Source organism: Cygnus olor, chromosome 5, assembly GCF_009769625.2.
Source record: "Cygnus olor isolate bCygOlo1 chromosome 5, bCygOlo1.pri.v2, whole genome shotgun sequence".
Lineage (NCBI taxonomy): Eukaryota > Metazoa > Chordata > Aves > Anseriformes > Anatidae > Cygnus > Cygnus olor.
Genome location: NC_049173.1, coordinates 55,920,051 through 55,941,305, shown reverse-complemented (window position 1 = coordinate 55,941,305; position 21,255 = coordinate 55,920,051). Strand labels below are relative to the sequence as shown.

At 38.6% G+C, this 21,255-nt stretch overlaps 1 protein-coding gene and 1 long non-coding RNA gene across 14 annotated transcripts in view; one reads left to right on the top strand and one right to left on the bottom strand.

Annotated features, from left to right (window-relative positions):
• LOC121071320 overlaps nucleotides 1-21,255 on the top strand; it is a 375,849-nt gene that overhangs the window by 155,873 nt on the left and 198,721 nt on the right. The window lies entirely within an intron of this gene.
• The window catches only part of ANO5 (anoctamin 5), a 54,983-nt gene that overhangs the window by 6,444 nt on the left and 27,284 nt on the right, over nucleotides 1-21,255 (bottom strand). For 6 of the 12 annotated variants that reach the window (XM_040559552.1, XM_040559553.1, XM_040559546.1 and 3 more), the window contains 14 exons: nucleotides 17,495-17,563; nucleotides 16,016-16,300; nucleotides 15,554-15,667; nucleotides 13,940-14,055; nucleotides 12,942-13,076; nucleotides 11,594-11,699; nucleotides 11,444-11,504; nucleotides 10,146-10,297; nucleotides 6,345-6,419; nucleotides 5,463-5,685; nucleotides 2,679-2,848; nucleotides 2,336-2,433; nucleotides 1,940-2,070; nucleotides 297-502 (listed from right to left, as the gene is read on the bottom strand). In XM_040559552.1, the coding sequence (XP_040415486.1) occupies nucleotides 297-502; nucleotides 1,940-2,070; nucleotides 2,336-2,433; nucleotides 2,679-2,848; nucleotides 5,463-5,685; nucleotides 6,345-6,419; nucleotides 10,146-10,297; nucleotides 11,444-11,504; nucleotides 11,594-11,699; nucleotides 12,942-13,076; nucleotides 13,940-14,055; nucleotides 15,554-15,667; nucleotides 16,016-16,300; nucleotides 17,495-17,563 (1,941 nt within the window). Of the gene's footprint in view, nucleotides 1-296; nucleotides 503-1,939; nucleotides 2,071-2,335; nucleotides 2,434-2,678; nucleotides 2,849-5,462; nucleotides 5,686-6,344; nucleotides 6,420-10,145; nucleotides 10,298-11,443; nucleotides 11,505-11,593; nucleotides 11,700-12,941; nucleotides 13,077-13,939; nucleotides 14,107-15,553; nucleotides 15,668-16,015; nucleotides 16,301-17,494; nucleotides 17,564-21,255 lie in introns of all 12 variants that reach the window. The other 6 variants (XM_040559542.1, XM_040559543.1, XM_040559548.1 and 3 more) reach the window with 1 other exon arrangement.

Below are 21,255 nucleotides of genomic sequence, written 5' to 3'. Positions count from 1 at the left end.
TCTGGATGATCAGCGTGCTTCATCAGACTAAGATTCAGACTGGATTATACCATTACAAAATGCTGAAAAAAAATTTCATGTGAATGAAAGATTATAGTCCAATGAAATATGGATGCACATCATCAGCACACAGACAAGCTGAATCAGCCAAACAGTTGTACCCTATCTCCATAGGGTAGCATGTGATAAAATTAATACTGTTGATGAAGGAGAAAAAGCATTAGCTGATTTTTAAATCTGCAAACTCCGAGTCCATAAAAGAGTCAAAGCTGACTTAGCGCAGTTAGCTTACTTACGTTAGTGACAACAGACAAGATGGCCATTCCATTCAGAATTTCTTGCCAAACTCCTATGCTATGTGCTTTTGCAGCCACCGGTCTTCTGTACTGAGTGGTTAATTTCCAGGAATCTACTCGAATCTCCAGGATATTATTCATCAGAGCAAGAAGTGGAGCCAGAGGAAAGGACGCCACAAAGAGCGTAATGAATCCAAACTGAATGACTGCAAGGCAGAAAAGACAATTGCTGTAAAGCAAGTAAAGCACCTTCGGGATGACAACGAAACATTCAACTTGGCCCTTACAGACAAATGGCAAGCTTCTGTCAGCACAACAAGTCTCCTCCAGCTCTGCCCAAAGCAAAGTGACAAACTGCCCCAGTCCCAGGCCTGGTCTCTTCAGGCTGCAGCAGCAAAAGGGAAGGGAAATTCAGGTCCTGAAAAATGATGCTGCCATCAGTGCTGGATACTAATGCTTTCATGGTGCTGCAGTTCTGTTCTCATAAATGGCAAGTAGCTGTAGGGGAAGGGGAACATACTCACACATCAAATTTCTGAATTATGAGAGGAGTTAAAGAAAAAAAAAAGCTGTTTTTTCTCTTTTTCTTTTCCTGCAGTTTGTGCAGATTAAGTAAAAACCCAAAGGGTTTCCTATCAGTTAGACTCCTAAGTAAGAATGAGGAAATACTTCTATTTTTATCACAACCTTACCTCCACCTATTGTTAATGCTTTAGACAAAATATTAATGCCAATTTTCCACTGGGGAGTCTTAACTTAGTTTAAGAATTGTAAATAAAATACATAAATGATCACTTTAGTCGTTACCAAAATGAAAGAAATCAATTAACAGGCATGACTAACAAAATTGATTTTTCTTTGAGTATGAATTTCACAAGATCACAGCCCTTCATGAAACATCACCAAGTGTACGAAATGACAATAATATAGCTTCACTATTATTACAGTCAATCTAGAATACTTAAAATTACAAGGGACCCCTTTTTAACCAATTTTGTCCTTCTAATAGACAAATATATATGTATGTATATATATATATATAAATATATTTTAAGTATCCTTTAGATTTAGTTTTCTGAATTTCTTTTTCTAATTTCTCAGGTTTTGTAAACTAATTTCATATGCTGATCCTGTTTGCATTACCCCTGAAAAAAACTTTTTCTGTTACTTGAGCTCCCTCTGCTGGTCTACTGGACAGTATCACAGCACAGCGCAAACCAAAACTAAATGGATTCTCTCTGATCTGGTTCATAGATCTCACATCCGCAGCTTAGACCCCACAGCATATTTGGCATTCATCCCATGCTTTGAATTTCCACTGACATCAGCTGATAATGTGCTTGGGAACAAGAACGGGATACAGACTAAGACAGCTGGCTGCACTAAGAATAATGTTCACCATTTGAATGAGTGAAACAGTGTTCACAGTGTTTCTATGAAATTCTATCCCCTGCATTTGAAGATGCAAAGACAGCTTTTTTTTTTCCTCCTCCAGATTGGGCTGGCCTATTTAATCATTTCCAGCTATTAATCCTTTACTGTTTACCATATGAAAATGGTGCCATCAGCCTTCAACAACTTTTCTGCTAAGTGTCAATACAAAGTGCCTTGTCCTCATTCCAAATGTATATTTTTAAACTTACCCATTTCTAGATATTCATAGAATAGGCCCAAGGCTCCAAATGTCTGCAGATCATGGTCCTGCTCCCAGCGACTATACAAATTTTCTGGATTATTTCTGGCTTTCCGTCGTCCCCACCAGTTACAAATCCAACTGCACATGCAGAAAAAGTTAATAATGAGACAAACAGATCAAGGATCCCATTTTCTAAACAAACTCCTTGTTGCAATATGCTTTTACAAACATGGCTTTCAAAAAAAGATGCAAAAGCCGTTATAAAACTGTCTACTTCCTATGCAGTTAATTTGCACACAGTATTTTTTATTGATTCATCATATGGCAATGCTCACTAGCCAACTCTTGTTTCCAATAATTTCCTCTGTCCACAACACAGGCATCTCAGTGTAAGAGAACTTACGGTACAATGGCCTCTTGGATATTTCCCCAGATCTGCTTGCCAGCCATGACTATGGTGAGCTGTGTCGTCAATTCTATCAAGCAGCCTGCAGGATCACACTAATAGAGACAGATTGGGGGATTAATGGACATGAATAACTGACATTAACCAGATAAAATACATCTTACTGCTCTATAAGTGAAAGAAAGGAGAGAAGTTCTTAAAGATTATTAAGACAATGCTTAATTTTCACCTGGACTGTCAGTTAAAATATCCTTTTCACCAAGGCTGTTAGAGAAGGACATTAAATGCTCAACATGCTTGATAAAGTGCATGATAAAACGTCATGATCAAAAATTCCTACCTCTTCATTTCGCCAGCGATTGAACATGTATGTGTATGCACCTGGGTAACCAACGAACTTCCCTTTGAAGAATGCCACATAGAAGCAGGATGAATAGTAGTTGACAAACTGGAACAGGAACATTTTCATAGTGAGCCTGTTCTCATACTCCATATGAGTTCTGGGAATCTCTGTGAAACCAGAAAACAGTAATTTTATTTTCCGTTATTCCCTTAAAAGGGTACAGTTTCATAAATACTTATCACCCACAGTGACTTTACATCCCAAAAGAAATGAAAACAAAAACAGCCCTCCAAATTCAGTTCAGCAGATGGAGCACCTGTCCTCAGACACCCTACCCTTAATTACAGTGCAATGTTCTGAGTAGACAGGCAGGTGGAATTCCTTCTTGAAATGTTTATTGGCTTCTTGATACTATCTGCTATCACTTGTAGCATCCCCAGACATTTCATCTCAGAAACAGGCACATCTCAAACATCAACTAGCAGGGGCTCCTAGAGTATGATAATTCTAATGTTGGCAATGCACAAGATAAGGAATATTTTTGCATTGTGGCAGAGGAGTATGTTACGGTACTGCTTCTTCAATGTGCAGTATGTATGCAACTTAAATTGACATCAGGCCTCCGAATTATGAAGCTCACAGTGGGGGGAAGAACAGGTGAGGATACAGGCTGCCCAGGAAAGTGGTGGAGTCCCTTTCCTTAGAGGTATTTAAGAGATGTGTGGAGGTCGCAGTAAGGGATGTGGTTTAGTTGATGGGACTCGGTAGGTCAGGATGATGGTTGGACTTGGTCATCTTGAAGGTCTTTTCAAACCTAATGATTCTGTCATCTTGGCGGCAGTTAACATCACAAAGCCTTGGCTTAAGATTTGGCTGCCTCCATAATCACATTTTCCATCATATTTACCTTTTTAAGGTATCAGGGAGCCCTAAGCACAGTATTTATAAAATAGTAACATGCAACCAATTCAAGCTGGAAGAAAGGGGAAGAAAAGAAACCATAAAAATTCTAATTCCTCTGAATTGGTCAGGATCTGGCAAACATGACCTCACCTGCCCTATGGTACAGTTATCTCACATTTGAGTAATGTTTTCAAGTTTGGTGTAAGTTTGCATGACTGAGGAACAGGCGGTATTTACTAGGAACATGAAAACAGGCCACTGTAGAGGAAGCAGTACTCAGAAAGGTGAGGAGGTCTTCCTAGGATGCAGCTCAAAAAGATATTCACATTGTCATTGGGTTGTTCAAATGCTTACATCAGATACTCAATGTCCAGTACAGAAGAGGTGGGTTGTACATTTGCCCACAAGCATAATCTGGCCTAGCCTTTTTTTCAAGAATTTAAGAGTTAAGGGAGCTACAACAGACGCTCCTGACAGATGTAGTCAACGTTTCATATTCCCATCCTCAGCCACTTCTCTAAGCCTTAACTGCAGCTCCTAAAGCTGCCGTAGGAGGGCAGCAGTCCCACAGACGTAAATAAATTACTTTCCCTCTGCATCTGCTCACTGCTGGCAGTGCTGACAGTTGGGAAATCAATCCTCCACGCTTCGAAGCAGGAAAACAACATGACAGCCTTCATGCTCGTAAATCGTGCCTTTCAAGAAAGAAAAACTAAAGATTTCTGTTATTTTTGCTAGAGGCAATTTTACTTATTACTTGTTCTGTTTTTCCTTGGTCTAATTAGACCAAGTGAGGTAAGCAATACACATCTGAAATGAGATGGGCCAGAATTAATCAAAATGAAGCCAATTCAACATCCCGGTAAGTTTCTGCAACACATGCTTTCCAATTCTTAATTCCACTTGTAAAATGTCATTAGGAAAGATCACCCAACTGCTTTTATGACAGCTGTACATACTACGAATATCCAATAATTTTCAGCTCCCTACATGCCCCATTCCTGCTGAGTATTCTGTGAACGTTGCTTCTTCTTGTGAAGCACCTACAAGGACTTGTACGTATAAATCATTAAGGGAAAACAAAAAAATACATAGCAAGGTCCCTAGGGAAGGACAGATCCACCAAGCAAGCAGCAGTCAAAGAAAACCTGCCACAAAACTAGGAGATCTTTCTGCATCTGCCTTCCAGCAAGCAAGCTCCTCCAGCTCTGGAGAGAGTCTACTGAAAATAATGCTGCCAATAGCCATACCCACAATGACACATCCTCGGCCCAACTGCTTCTCAACCTACTCAATCTCTGCCTTGAATCTAACTCCAAATCTGTAAATCCATACCTAAGAGAAGGTGTATTAAGTAAAAAAAAAAACTGAAACGTATACACCATCCTATCCCCCATTCTCCTACCTACCCTTCTCCCTCCAAAGTAACAAACATGATTATTTCATGTTTTGTTTAAAAACAATGTCTGTTGAAAAGCTGCAATCTCTTCTTAAGAATACATCCTCAGGATTTCTAATTGGAATACTGGGAAGTCAAGATGTTTTTAGTTCTGTTCGGTGACTCTAACATAATGAATTTTTAATTATGTTCTGAACTGTGATCACCTCTGTTAGACTAGTTTTAATATACGCAAACATTGTAATATGATAAAGCAGTTTATGCTAACTATTCAAATGCAAGGAAAATGTTTAGCATGGCCATGGATACAACTGAGTCATTGTTGCTAACCACAAATTTATGTCCAAAATTACTGAGAACCCCTAGACAGTTGGACACGGTGATCTTTGCAGGTCCCTTTCAACTGCAGCTATTCTCTTCTAGATAGCTCCAACGTCTAGCCATTCCTTCAGAGTTCTGTCTTCGTTTACACTGCTTACCCATATCAGTAATCCAGATAGCTATTCTCTCATATATGAAATTCAGTATCATGATGATGACAAAGTTCAGGCAAGAGGCTGTGACCGAAGTTGCCAGCTGAGGGGTCAGTAATCCACTGATGGGCTGCAGAGTTTGAGTGTTTTCCATGAGGCTGGCAAAGGCGGCATACACTGCAAGACGATATACAATCACAGCTATCATGCTAGCTATGATCAGAGACACCTAAGGAAAGGACAGAGATGTCAGACACACACCTCAGTATAGATATAAACTCATGCATCTTCTGAAATAAGTTCATCATCATGCTTTATACTCTAAATTTTATTCTTAAGGGTATGAGTTTAGCAGCACTGGAATGCAAAATACACCACAGGTAAAACACTTGGTTATATTAGACACATTAAAGCCACAAAAATTCTTTTGTTAACAGAAGTAAAGCAGACATTCAAAAAAACTGTGCAGAAGGATATAAACTCAAAAATGGAGATGGAAAAGACATGTTAGATTATATTGTCCACCCTGAAATTCACTCTACAGTTATTCCTATAAAGAAATACGTTGTTACTTCATTGTAGTGAATAATATTATATTTTTTTCACCTTTACTGCACATTTTTTTACTGTTGCTTGCTAATGGCATGTAAGCCAGAGAACAAGTTAGCCCTATGCTAAAATGTCCCATCAAATTACTAGTTAATGACAGATTTCCAAGGTTTCTTATCTTTGTCCACTGAATTGAACTGCATTTTGCATGACCGCAGGAAATCAGCAGGACAATAATCCAAGCGAAGCTAACACACTAGTGTATGTGTTAATGCCATAATTAGTGATGATCAGTAACTGTGATAAATGTTAATGGGATAATTCAAAGAAGATGCTCACCCAGAACAACACTGTAGTTCCTGAGATGCAGAACCGCACAGCCTGGCTAGTTAGAGGCAAGTAAGGCTCCATCTCCTGAAACAGTCAAGCAAGCACAGCATAGTTCACAAATCCATAAACTTATTCCAACATCAAGCAGCACACAGAGCTCTCAACAGCTGTGGGAAAGTGACCACATCCAAGGAAAACCACTCACAACCCCTCTCTCTACAAGGGCAGGTATGACATCATTTTGAAAGTGCTGAACAAAAAAAATTCCAAAAAGATCAGGACCAAAGCGGCCATAACAATGCTAAAAGTCAAGACAGTACCTGGAAAGAATGGTTAAACCTTTGCGAAAATCAATTAGTAGCTGAAGGAAAAAGACCAACTGCTTCATTGCATGAACAGGGCAGAACTGTAATGCTAGGTCAGCTGTCATACAGCACTGAGTTCAAAACTGGACTGGTTTTTAACAAATCATTTGTGTCAGGGTTTCTTAATGATCATGTAATTGGATGTACCATGTTTTTTCACACAGCCAGAAAGCATTTTCTTCCACTCCTTCAATATACTTATTTTTGTATTGAAGAAATGGCTGCATTCATTAGTTGCCAATTGCTGCTGCAGCATCAGGCAGCTAGGTCTTACCCAAAAGAGTATTCCCACATAGCACAAGAACAGTTTTCCATGTTCGTGTAAAGTTTTCTCTTTAGCAACCAATTCTAATTCCTAAAATATCAGATCACATGTGTTAAGAAATGACTGTTTCAAAATCCACGCCAATAGAAAAAAATTAGTGGCAAGTAATCTGAATTTAATAAATCTTTGGGCCAGGGTACTGTAGCATACTTCTTTTCCTCTTGGAGGAAGGAACTTTGATTGCTACAGGCCAGCGCAATATCAATCGTTCTACTGTTGCTTTTTGATGGCAGTATTATTTAACCAATGAGCAGGTTGATACAGATGTCACTGTTACAGGTGTAATTTGCTGCACTCTCATGAGAAAGTAAAATATAGTGCCTATATCTGCCTGAAGTATACTTACTAAGCACATTTATCAATAAATACTTTAGCCTCTGATTATTACAAGTTTTTTTTGATGATGGCAACAGTTTGACGCTATATCAATAGAACTATAAAAACAGCTGAAGAGAAGATATGAGCATAGATATCAGGTGAATTTACGTAGGCTCATAACGTTTTATACTTATTATGCATTAATAAATATTTATGTTCTATACTAGGGAACAAATGTCTTGCATTCTAGGCTTCTTGAACAGTTTTCTACTTTGGAACAAAATACAGACAATAATGACTGAGTAATTTTGAATGGAATGTTTTGTTATTTATTTAGATAGATTCAACTGCAATCAACAAAGGCAGATTTTAGTTATGATCTAGCTAAATAGTTCAGCACCGTAAGGATGATACCAATACAATTTTAATTGCAAATGAGACGTTAATTCAATCCTGAAGACGGCAAATTTTAATTTCCGTGCACCTTGAACCTTGAATCATGGCCAGGAGTAATGAAGAAATAATTTTCTGGTAGAAGCAAAGCTAGCCTTGGGATGCAAGAAACTCAGTGACCTGTGTCCATATCATCTTACCCAGTCTGCAGAATTAATTTTTTTTCAATTACTGTTCAGTATTACATATTATCTAATGAAACGGAATTATGCTAAGGTGTGGCTAACCTGTATGACCTGCTGTAACTGGGCATTGATAAGGATCACTGCTAAGCCCTGCTGCACAAAAGCTTCTGAAAATCCACCAAGGTAATAAATGTATGCGTCATAAAATAGAGGATTATGCATTCATTGGATTTTTATGGCAGCTGTTAATGCATAGTTATAAAGCACAGAACTGTGCACTATCTCAGTCTTAGATAAGAAAAATATATCAAGGTCCAATTTCTATTTCTTTCCTAAATCAATTCCAAATAAGTCATCTACAAGATCTGCATGAATTTAGAGAGAGAGCAGTCTCTTCCCTCAAGACAGTTACACAAATGCACCTAACCCATGCCACCCTGGGCTGTCATCGGCTGTGGCCAGTTCACCTCATCAGACTACAGGTTTTGGACCCTGCCATATGTAACCACTGCCCATGAGCCAGTCCAGTACTTCCTTGCCCTCACACAATCGCTGCAGTATGTTACCTCAGAGCACATGAGGGCCCTGAACTGCCTCTGTGATTCCCCCTGCTCTTTCCTTCAACTGCAGCAGAACCGCTGTGGTTCAGTTGGTTTTTGTTACTGTGCAGTTATGTAAGAAAGTGGAGGTTTTCAACCTAAGCATACATAGGGAGGCAAACTAGCAAGTAAACTAGTAAATCTGTTTGCAATTAGCTGAACTAGCTCATCAAAAATTAGGGTTTGCCTGAAGGCATTTTCCTGAGTACGCAGAAAGCAACACCTTGGCAGAGATGCGCTCAAAATCATAGTGCTTCTCCTCAAAGATCTCTGTGTGACTACAGTGTACAAGTTGCTGGTACAAGAACACCAGCATTAATACTGCACGTGCAGAAGAAGGAGAGACAGGAAAAAACTTCTATATGCTAATTTTACTTCTCATATCTCCTAATAACTAAGCAGACAGCCTTGAAAGACAGGCCTACTGTTTACATAACAATGCTCTGGCTAAGCTGTTTCTTTTCTGAAGACTGTGTCACCTTATTATACTCATGACTAGTGAAAATAAATTGTTTATAGACAGTTCAAGGAAAAGCAAGGTTGATTTCAAAATACTTCAAATTAAGGTGGTAGATATTGTATTGGAATACAACCATCTGATCCCTAAATTTGTCAAATAACTCCTTACCTAAATTAAATGTAAATGAAGAAGAGTTCAATAGTGTGGTTAATTATATCTCTGTTAGATTTCAGACAAAAATCTTCAGCAACTTCCATCTCTCTAGTGTTTCCCAAATAACGTGTTTGTGTGTCAAAAGAAAAAAACACAACTAGCCATGCTTGCATATCTTTAGATCAAGAAGACTGCTCTTGCAAATGGGTGAGAAAGGATGCTTTTAAATAGGTGAAGATTTCAGACTGATATCTTGAAGTGTAAAGAACACCATACAGATGCTGAAAGATGTAAACTCCACCTCTGTATTCCTGATTTCATATATCTATTTCCCGTGGAAATTAACATCATTAGAAAATAATTAATGAAAATTATAAACACACCCCAGAGGCAAAAAAAAAGTTCTCATTCTCTGTCAAAAACCCAGACAACAAAGACATCTGCAGGAAGACAGCAACAGTCTGAGACGGGACGTGCCTCTCATGTGTGAGAGGCTGACGTGCTGAGAGCCCTCAGTTACCAGAAACCTCAGACTGGAAAGCAGTGCAGCTGCACCACCATGTGCCCTGAAACACGGGGCTGTTAGCTGCAGGACTCACTGACGATAACAAGGCTATGCTGCTTTCAGCACCTAACACACTTTTCTCTCACCCTAGTCAAGGTGTGCAAAGCTCAGTACTCGCCAAGTGAATGCCTTCAGTGAGAAAACAGTGTGTTACCAAATGCTGCTTTGGTATTCAGTGCATTCAGTCAGGCTGCAGAGGGTGTAGTTGGGATCATGTTCTACAAACGTAAGCCATGCTGATCGCCATCACAAATGTTGTGTGGAGATCTAATAGCTGAGGGCCTGCCCTACTCCAGTATGAAAGTAGCACTGCTTATATATCACACTAATTTTTACCTAGCAATTAGATACAGAACTCAAGCACTATCAAAATTATCTTTTGGTACATAACTGAATTTGCATTCTTGTCCATTCAGATAATGTACACTACCCAGTAATCTACATTACCTGAGTTACAGGATTCTTCTTCTTTTGGGTACATTTGGCCTCGTACTCTGGCCTCAGCTGGAGTTGTTGCTGTTCCTCTTCAAAATCAACCAAATCCCACTCATATTTCAGTCTAGCTTGCCGTCTCTTCCAAAACTCCAAGAAAAGTGTAACTGCAATTTAGAAGTGTTAAAGTATAGTTATAAAAGAAAAGCAAACAATTTTATGAACCAAGTTAAACTTGTTTCTGCATTGGCTCCTATTCTTCAGTCTATTATTTACTCTCACTATGTGACCCATCTATTTTTAATGACTATTACATTTCAAAGCTAAGAGCATAATACAGATTAAGTATATTAATTAATCTAATTCCAGAAATGGATGAAAAGGAAGGTGCCAAGACAGAAAAAGGCTATTTCCATGGTTATGACAACCATGTTCAAGTAGTTTTAATTCTCATATGCAAATAGCAATACAGAACTAACAAAGGAACTGTGATAATTCAACTAACTGCTTGCACATAGATGTGTAACACATGAACAGCTACTACAAATCAGCAGAATTGTTTTCGAGTTGTACATTTGAAGGATTTGTTTTGCTTTTTGATGATTGTTTGAAATTGTGATCATTATAGAGACAGGGAATGTCTGATGCTTTACATGGTCAAGAATTAGTTTAGCTTGTTTGTTTTTAAATATCGGAGAGAACTGACTTCATACATAAACAACTATAAAAGTTATACTATTATATGATGCTTAAAAGGCCTTTTATAAACTACTTTAAAATGTAAACCTTGGGTAATCTGCTCTTATTTGAGCTGGAGAGACTTTATGGTTCATACAATCACAGGAAACCTTATCTTGTGCAATTCTAAAGTCTTTTGATGGTACTTCCTGAATGAGTAATCCATGCTTAAAACCAAGAAAAGCTGAGGAAAACGGCCATACAAAATCAGCTTATTCAAAATTATTTTGAGAAATCTTTGAAAAAGGTTAGTAGTTACATCCTTTGATAACAAATACACGAACTAGCCTTCCATTAGCACAGATGTCTGTGTGTATTACTGGAAGCTCCGTATCCCAACTGAAGATTTCATTATATTTCATATTTATGTATTTGTGCGTGTATGTGCATATACATATATACACACACACACATGTTTGTTGGTTATATTTGTGTCCTTTTTTCACTTTTACATCTGAGGCAGAATATTAAAGCAAAGCCATTCACCCTCCTCCTTCACACCTCCAGTGTCCCTAACCAGTTTGGCCAAGATCTCTTTATTGCTTAACTTAAAACTTGTTAGCAAACGTACTCACCCCATATGCCCATGAAAATTGCAAAAAAAAGAGTCGCCACGTTGTCAAACAAATGGGAATACTGCAACAGAACACATAGGAACAGTTCAGTAACAAAACAATGCTCAGCCCGATCAAAAACGAGAAATGGCTGAAGAACCAGATACAGACCTCTGAGGACTCGCAGGTGGTGTTTAGTCTCCAGTACTCACACTCCCGGTCACAAAGAGGACACATAATGATTTCTCCTCCAATTGCAGGGTCACAGATTTCTTTGCTGAGGACAAAAAAGTTGCACAGTGTCTGTTTTTGTAGCATCTTAAGAGCTGCTACATAAAAGTCATTCACCAGAAAAGAAAAATGTCGAAGTTTGATTTGTTCAAAGCTCAGTATTTGCAGCTTCACAGAGAATATGCCAAGCCTTGTCATTATCACTGGCGTTAACCTGCAGTCAGTTAGGGCAAGCCATGTAAAGGCAGCTGCTGCAAGAAAGAGAATGAGCTCTGCACTTGGTATGGGCTTTCTGATTTTTTTTCCAGTAATGAATCAGAGGTCTGTAAGGAGCTGTACATTACTTGCACTGCTTTCAGGTGAGATAGCAAGCCATGTTATTTTCCATCAAGTTAGTAATGTGCTCGTAACACCTTTCCTAAAAGGAGAGGTGTTAATTCAACTTGGATACCTTTAGTGCGACTTGTTATTTCAATTTAATGACTACATTGAGTGAATTTTACTATCCTGTGTATACTTCAACATGTATAGCAATATTCCCAGGTCAATTCTGAACATAAGTTATGTTTGAGACATGTAAGTCTCAAAATGGCGTGATACAATAGAATGGGTGCAGTGATATTCTGTGTAGAAATGTAGGTAAAATGCCTGTTGCTGAGCTTTAATTTATGAAAATATCTTTTACAGTTAAAACTCAACATTTTCTCAAATCCTTATAAAAAACAGTAAGCTATGAAATATCACCCCACATCCCTGAATATAGTAAATCTTGGGATCCTTGAAGAAACAAATACAATGTTTATTTGAAAAGAAGCAAACTGGTTTCTGAGATAATTGAGCCATCTCTGACAGTAGAATACTGCTGATCTGTACCACACTCATGTTTTTGCTAGTCAGTAAAAATGACAACGTACATATAAAGGCCAATAGACTACTCTGCAAGATAGATTAAAATATAAAAGCATAAGGCAACCATTAACACTTGAAAAAAAAATGGAGATACATCACTAGTATTCTGTAGACCTTACGTGTTGCACGGAATCCTATATATGAAGTTGTTGCCAAATGGCAATAAAATATTGCTTTTCACCTGCAAGTTGAGTCTTGCTAGATAATAGTTACCAGTTCTACACAGGCCATCCACCACCATTTAGGTCAATAGAGATAGCCAAAGAATAAATTTGTCTGCTTTGAGTTTAAAAGTTTGTTATTCTTCTACATGAGCAATGTTTTCATACTGCTTAACTTTTACCATTATAAGCCCAGGAGATTTCAACATTAAACTTACCTGCTCATATTTTCATCCATTGTAAACAAGCCATAAAGAAAGCAGATTACACCGACAACTGCTGCAAGGAATAGCATCTCAGTGTAAAATCCTAGCCAGGCAAAATAGATTCCTATCTTCTCACCGTAGTATTTCCTGAATACAACAAACAAAAACACAACCATCACAACTGAATAGGGGATACAAAGCACAGTTTAAAACTGTGGTAGAACAAACTACCCAGAGTCAATATGAATCAGTTGGCAAAATTCTCATGTGAAATAAGAAAATCCATGGATGTACTCTCGTAAATATGATATGTAAAGCCAGCTGTTGCAAGTTATACAAGTTGAAAGAACAAAACATATGGTTTCCTTTGAAACCCCTTTCTCCACCCCAGCGGGAAACTCCATCTTTAAATCCTTTCCAAATCAAGATTTACTTTTTGTTTTTATTTTTTACTGATCACATAGTCAGAATTAAAGAGTAATTTATCACAGAAACAAAACTGGTTGTGTAATGGAAGTGCTAACTGTAACCCATGAATAAAGCAATGCAGTTATATAATGTGAACTGAATCCAAGAAACGTTGGGTAAGGTTAGTTTCAATTTTGGTTTAACACTGAATTAAGAGTCAAGCTTCAGAAACTGATTTTATCTACATGTTTTCAGAACTATGTCGAAATTTCCAAATTTCAAATCCATTTTAAAAAATTGTGGCAGGTATTTATGATAAAATTCAAGATATTCTTTATAGGTGTTCATCTACAGATTAATTATCTATAAGGTATCTATCAGGAGTGCTGGCTAGATTGTATGAGGCTTAATTTGCAGCACAGCACATTTCCAATTGCTAGTAAAAAAATATGCCGTGTCCTCCAAAGCCCTACAGCCCAATTAAGTGTCCAGTTCTCATCAGATCTTCATCTTACAAGCAGTAAAAATTTCCCAGCTGGAAACATCTACAAATCAATATAAGCTTGTATTACAGTGAAAACCAAATGAATATGATATTTTACCTGATGAGATCCAAAGGCTGCTCTTTGTAGAACCGTAAGAAACGGGCCCACTCCATATACAGTGTGTACCTCTCATTGTCACAGTTTGGATCACTTGCCTTTTTCCAGTACTGACACTGTGAGCAAATCAGAGGAAAGGCAAAACAGCTCATCGACAGATTCAAACACTAAATTGAAAGAAGTGAGCATTAATAATGATGTACACCTCTTAACTTAGTGCCAGTTAAGATAATCTGATATTCACTCAATCACACACTCTGCTTCAGTACTTGAAGTAGCAACCTCTTCATATATGTAATGTTTTAAGATAATATGCATTTTCGACATGAAGTCGACCTGTACTGCATGTAGCCACTTCGTGTTATGTTACACCAATGTTGAGCTAGTACAACACAGGCACTGTGTACTCATTTACTCCAGCAGATTACTGCAATAAATGGTTTGTTCCTTTACACTGGTGTAGCATATGGAGCAGCAGAAACTCAAGTTTCCCTGAAATAGAAAACCACTGTTTTACTCCTGCTTCAGTAAAAATGATGTAAATTTAAATCCTGTTCTCTGTAGTTCAGAATCAGGCTTTCAATATAAATTCCACAGGCAGTAGCATTTCACGGAGGGTTGTAAACTAGGGGGATATAAATCAAAGTTGGTTCCAGCCTCTAGACATTGCACTATAATGCACTCAGTGCTGTGTTTTTTGAAGTTGTAATGCAAGAAGGAGCGAAATGAAATTCTGACACTAATTGACTTCAGTAATGGTCATCACTATCATATACCCGCCAAATACCAAGGAAACATAGGAACTTGGTCAGTTTCCTAGAAATTAAATGGCATAAAATTACCATAGTTTCTCATAGCTCTTTTAATTTTATGCCATAGAACTCAGCTGTTTAGAAACATTTGGCGGTTCAGTTTGTGATTTTATTTTTCCTTTTTTTCTGAATGCTTCTTAATCACCAAGAAAAGCATGCAAATTGGTTGAAGTAGAAATCAAGAAGTATAAGTAACATAAATTTTCATAACATAAATTCTCAAACTATCTTAAAGTATTAAATAATTTGTCAATGATTTGTAAGGCTATCTCATGATTTGGAAAGTTTGTCTTACAATTTAAGGTTGATTGTATGTGTATAGAAAAGATAATTGTACAACTACTCTTTATTACCTGTTTTTTGGTACTCCCAACACTATGACATACCTTCCAGTAGCAGTACAGCCTAGACTCTCATCAGCTCAACTTATCCCCTATAAACCTACAGAATATCCATTTATCCTTTTTTTTTTTTTAAAGGGATCTTCTTAATATTTTACCGCATAATCTGTATCATGAATATTATAGTATATTCCTGTGCATTAAGTTTGCTACAAATTATGTGACTGACTTTCTAAGTTACACCCCAGAAACTCATCTGTAGGAAGAAACATTTCAGCACATAAGAGTCAAACAGCGAGGCTGGCACATATTTCTTGTGAATTGTAAAACAGAATGAATTACCAGGACAAACTGAAGGGTTTGAGTACATTTTCATTTCTGCTGGAAACAGCAATGTTACAGCAGGTAAAAGATTAAAACATTGGGAAATGCTCGAGGGAGCAGAAAGCTAAAATACTTACATCATGAAGAGGATATGCAGCTGAATATGTGCCATTATTTAGCAGTCTTTTAATCCCAAACTTTTTCTTTCCTTCTTCTGTTCCATATGGACAACGTGTAAGAATATAATTAACCTGAGATTCAAACACATGAAATTCAATCCTTTCCTGCTTTAAGGCCACTTAACAGAACCCTACAGTGGCTGTGCACTGTGTACAATCTGCAAGAATATACAAAGGAAGAAGTATTTCTTCACAAGGCCTGACCCTGTGAGACTGTGAAGGGCAAGCCTGTCCTGTAAAGTCCAGAAGACCCACTCTCACAAATATTATTTCAGCATTCTAAGAAAGATGAGCAGATATTTAGGCTTCCTCATATTTACCCACAGATATAACACTTTATATACTCCTTCCTTGCATGTATATTCCTACAGTCAGTGCAAATCAACTTGTAAATGGAAGTAGACAAATTCATGTACGTACTATTCTGTTTCTCATGGATGGTGAGAAGAAAGTGCTCTCATCGTTAATGAGGTACAGCTCCTGCTTCTCCTTGCTGAACGGTGCAGTGAAATAATCCGGCTCAGGGTGCATCACCTTCTCGGGAAGCCTGAATGGTGTAAGCATACAGTCCAAGGGGTTCTCCACCATCGAGGGAATATCATTTTCCTTGATGGGAACTTTAATGTTCAGCACTTCTGCGTATGTGATCAGAACCTCCCATGGGGCATGGATCTTGACAAAATAAATTTTGCCATCTTCAGATTCCTGCCCCGGAAGAGTTAAATCTGACATCAGACTACACTGTGCTTTATTGAAAGATTTATCAGAACACTTGTTATACACAATTTATTTCCTTTTAAATATTTTTCTAAGCTTTCAAAAAAAGATTTTCTTTTTTAGGACTTTTTTTTTTAAACACTGAATAGCCTATCTGGGTGGTTGACTGAAGACGCAAATAATCTGTGCACTCCTAAATGCTCACAAAGGCTTTTCAGACTACATTTATCTTGTACTCTAAGGCTTGAACACACTCATTACATTCTGAGTGCATTCAAAATGCAAGGGTTTGCTGTGCAGGGCTGGCCACTTGGCAATCCAGCTGTCCTTCAGGCCACTGTGATAGATTTTAAAGCTGCTCTGTTTCCTGGAGGGGGCAGTTTTCATAGAGTGGACTAGATCACACAAGACTACTTGCAACAACACCCTACCAAGAGCTGCAAGATCTGTTACAGCCTTACACCTATGATAAGGAATAATCTTATTGCAGGCCACACCCCACAGCGCATGTCCTTGTAGCATTGCTCAGCATGTCACAAACACACACAGAGGAGAAAACAGCAATCATATTTTAACATATTGCTCAATGAATCTCCATCTGTGGATGTTACAGAGCCTAAACTTCATCAAGAAGTTGTTTTGCTCTGCTCCATCTCTGGCAGGAAAAAAAAGGTGCTGACTGTCAGCATCCTCTGGTCTCCACTGACAAAGTAAAACAGTGACACTAATCAACCATCCTGACGTCGTTACACCAGGGTGCATCCTCAGTGTAATTACAACAGCCAGTGAGCATGTGTTAATCTAGTCACTGAATTGCAAATGGCTTGCAAGTTGTTAGATGAGATTAAACCTAGCTATGAACATACTTCCTATTTACATGGTTTAAGTGAATTCACAGCTATTTTGAAACTGTTTTCTTTTTGTTATGAAATCAAAAGCATTTAGTTCTTCCTGAAACAAAATACCTTTCTTTAGACAATCCTTAGGAGCCTGCCTGGAAAAATAACTCAAATAGACATGTACCTTTTTTCACTTAAGTTAGTCGTGCTCCATGAAATCTGCTAGAATCTCATCATTTTTCTAACAGGGCCAAGTGCTTTATGTTTAGCCATTTGCAGGTTTCTTTAGTACAAATTTTTCTTCAGATGCCTTTTTTTATTTACTTTTTTTTTTTTTTTTTACCTTCTTGTCTTCTGTTTCTAGTTCTAAACCAGCCTTCTGCAGATTGCTCTCAAATTCTTTTCTTCTTTCCTGAAGAGGAATAAAGACACGTTACTCACCCATGAAGTTAGTAACTAAATGATCAGTGACTGCTGACTTTATCTCCTTCCAGGGATCCTGATAAAGACCCCTTTACGCTACATGACCTTTGTAAAAGCAACCAGCCCAACAGACACAAGCCAGCTGCAGCACACCAGCAGACTCGCAGCAGCACAAAGGGAATTGTGCTGACCCACAACACCAAACTTACATGTTATTTAGGAATAGGCTCATAAACTGTGCCACCCTGGTAAACTGACAATTCAACTCTGCAGCCTTGAGCATTTCTGAGTTGTTAGGAGGCTTAGTATGACAATTCGGCAGTACTTCTAAGAGAATGGGAAAAACTGGATAAAAAGAAAAATCCTGGAAGCATTTGAGAAGACTGCTCTGTTATTGTTTACAGTGACATCTCGTCACCAGTTTAATAACCCTGCCTGATGTGGATGTTCAGGTACCCATCGCAGACCATTCAGACAGTATGCTTTATCAACTACTTAGCTGTAAAACTAGATAAGAGTACGAAATCACCACGTGTAAGCCCACATGTGCTTAGCCTGTATAAAATTGGCATGGACTTGAGGCACAGATAAGGAAACCTGCCTGTGGCAGTGCGTGATGGGTGCGTGACCTCCGTGAGTCTGATGCCGAGGTATCCTGCTTCAACTCTGCTTCTTTGCCAAGTAATCCCTAGGCAGTGTCTTTAGGCAAGATCTCCTTCCCCTCCTTCTCTGCAGAATTTTTGCTCCTATTGGGAGACTGAATTAATTTCCTTTTAATTACATAACATTTGCTGAAGAACTGCCAGAATAACCACAAGTTCTACTAAATATTGAGCTGTAGTCTCATTAGAAAGCACTAGCTAGACAACCAATTGATTTCTAGCTAAAACCTGCAATGACATGTGACGTGTTCTCTACCATAGCCTTATACAACACACATCAAGAAGGAAAAAAAAAAGAAAGTCTTCAGCCAATTTTATGTTGCTGTGTTTCTGTGAGAAGCAAGGTGACCTAGTTACATCGGAGTTTGCACGAACTACTCAGATTAATGAATAGACTGAAGAATAGGTTTAATGGCCCTCAGATCTATGCTAAAATGTGTTGTGCTATCTACTGTGTTACTGACATTGCATTTTAACCTCTAACATCTGATTTTGCCAAATATCATTAGTTATTAAATTAGACACTAACCTAGAAGAACTCAGGAATCACAGTGAATCCTGAGGCGTACTGAGGCAAACGCAATTCTGCGCATTTCTTTTAATTAATCTATCCCACAAACCTGCCTACGTGCACCTGTATCAACACCAGAGAACTTGTTTGCTGACCTGCTGATTGATCTAAGAGAAAACAATACAACTAAGAAGTGGTTTACAATTACATTCAGAAGTGGTATATAAAAGCTGATATTCAAGACTCGTATCCAAAGCTATGTGCCATCCTGGCTTACATTTTCTCCAAACAAAGCACACTGCCATGCGTTCTTGCCCTGGCAAACACTGGAGGAGATCCAAGTGAGTCAGCCCAGAGGTTCTCTGCCACCAGATGCTCAGCAGCCAGCTCCTCCTTGATCTGTGCCGCTCAGCAATAGACAGAGCCAAAGGGTACAACCCTGATTACTGAGCTCTTCTTACTATATATTTAGCATGATAAATTGAAGTGCTCTAATAGAAATTACTTTTTACCACCTTGCTCTCTTCTAGTAAGCCACCTTCTCTGAAAGACATGTGAATGTACTGTACTTTGTAGCCACTTGAAACAACCACCTTTAAAAGGAAATCATTCTGCCAGAAAAACAAACAGAACTAAAACATTAGTCCCCTTTCTTGTCAAATACTGAATTTCTTCATATTGCTATGAAAGGCTTACATTGGACAAAATGTACTCTTGGCCCAGTGCCACTTTTTGTGTTTTTAATATATACACATAACAATTTTAAGCTCACTCCCTCAACCCTAAAAAGCCACACTCGGGGCACATATGTGGGATTCCACTACAGACCCTGCCCTGCTGTCACAGGGGGGTGATGGAAGATAATCCTGTGATTAGGCCAGTGATAGTGGATTCATTCCCCTCCCCACATTTCGTTTAAATACAGTTCTTAAACCTCTCAGAAGCATCTGCAAAAGGCAGAAACCACATTTTCTGAGACTACTGTGGCCCACAAAGCATAGTGGGGGATACAGCCTTCACCTCTCCCAGCACACTGTGGCTAACCGCCAGGCTGCTACAGGATGACTTTACATTAATGCATGCTTCAGCAGAATGAACCCTCCTGATAAGATTAACAAAGCAGGATCCAAAGTCCACCAGCACTAATATGCCCAGTGCAGACGCATCGCTGGATAATTAGCTACCCAAGATACAAAGACAACTGTTACAGATCTGTTCCTTGGTAACAATGCTGCTATTGCAAGTAAAAACAATCACTAAACAGAAAAATAAGCCATTTTAGGTATTCAACACATTGGTTAGTCAAACCCCTGACTCCCTCCGTACTCTTCCCCTCCCTTCAGGCAGGCAACACCAGCCTTACAAATGCCTCTTCCATGTCAGGATGCTCAGCCTTCTTCTGACCACAACCTTGTGTAGGGCACTGGGAAACAACTACAACCTGTAGGAACTGCCACATGCTGTAAAGCACCCGTGAATTCTGCACCCAGCTGCACTGGGCACTGGGTGCCAGCTGGCACCCAACGGGCTGCAGGGGGAGCAGCCAGCACCTGAGACTGCTGCAGCTGCTGGCTCCCTGGCTTTGGGCTACCTGGTGTCAGAGCAACTCCTGCTTTCTCCCAGAGATGCTGAAAAGCGGGAGACGTCTAGATAAAGTCTCTTTCTGTCTCCAGGTCTCACGGAGGACAGGTGGAGTTTGCTTCCAGTAAACACAGAAATCAACAATTACTCTGCACAGAGATCCCAGAGTCCCAGTGCTTTGTGTTTTTTTTTTTTTTGTGAAGAAATGCACGTATGGGCAATAAAGATCATGCCTGGCACTACCCGAATAATTTCTTAAAAGTGTTTTTCAAAATTTATTTATTTTTCCATATCCTCATATATTTAATATACAGTTAAAATACTATACTGCTGTCTCCTAGAGGCATTAAGGAAAAATAAAACTTCTGTCTCACAAAAATGTAATCTTCATTTTTGTTTACAGAGACCTTGTGTTTAGGATTTATTCCTGTAGCTTATAGAAGGCAAATTCAAAACAGAGTTTAAGCTGGAGAGGTTCTGGGGAACATCAAAGAAGTTAATGCATTTGTTTTGCATGAAGCTAAGGGAGAAGATGAACAGACCGCCTCTTACATCTGTATCAGAGCCATGGGGAAGCACGCAAAGAAGTTCTTCATGCCTCTCTTAGAAATGCAGAATAAAGCTGTTTCCTCGAGACAAGGAAACAAAACCCTTTGTCACAACTGTTATTCTCTTCTTGTAAACATTTCTATTCTTAGCTATTAGATTTTGCTGTATCATTGTACTACAGTAGAAGAAAAGCACGTTTCTTTCCAGCAACAACTGTACAACCATAAGTCCAGTATCTCAAGCAAATTCCAAAGGCTGCACTGCGTCAATATTTGGATTTTGTTCCAACAAATACAACAGCACAGTACTTCTGAGCTGACAAGTCTATATTAAGTTACTGGCATATTCACTGTATCAAGGCCTACGCTGAGCATAAAT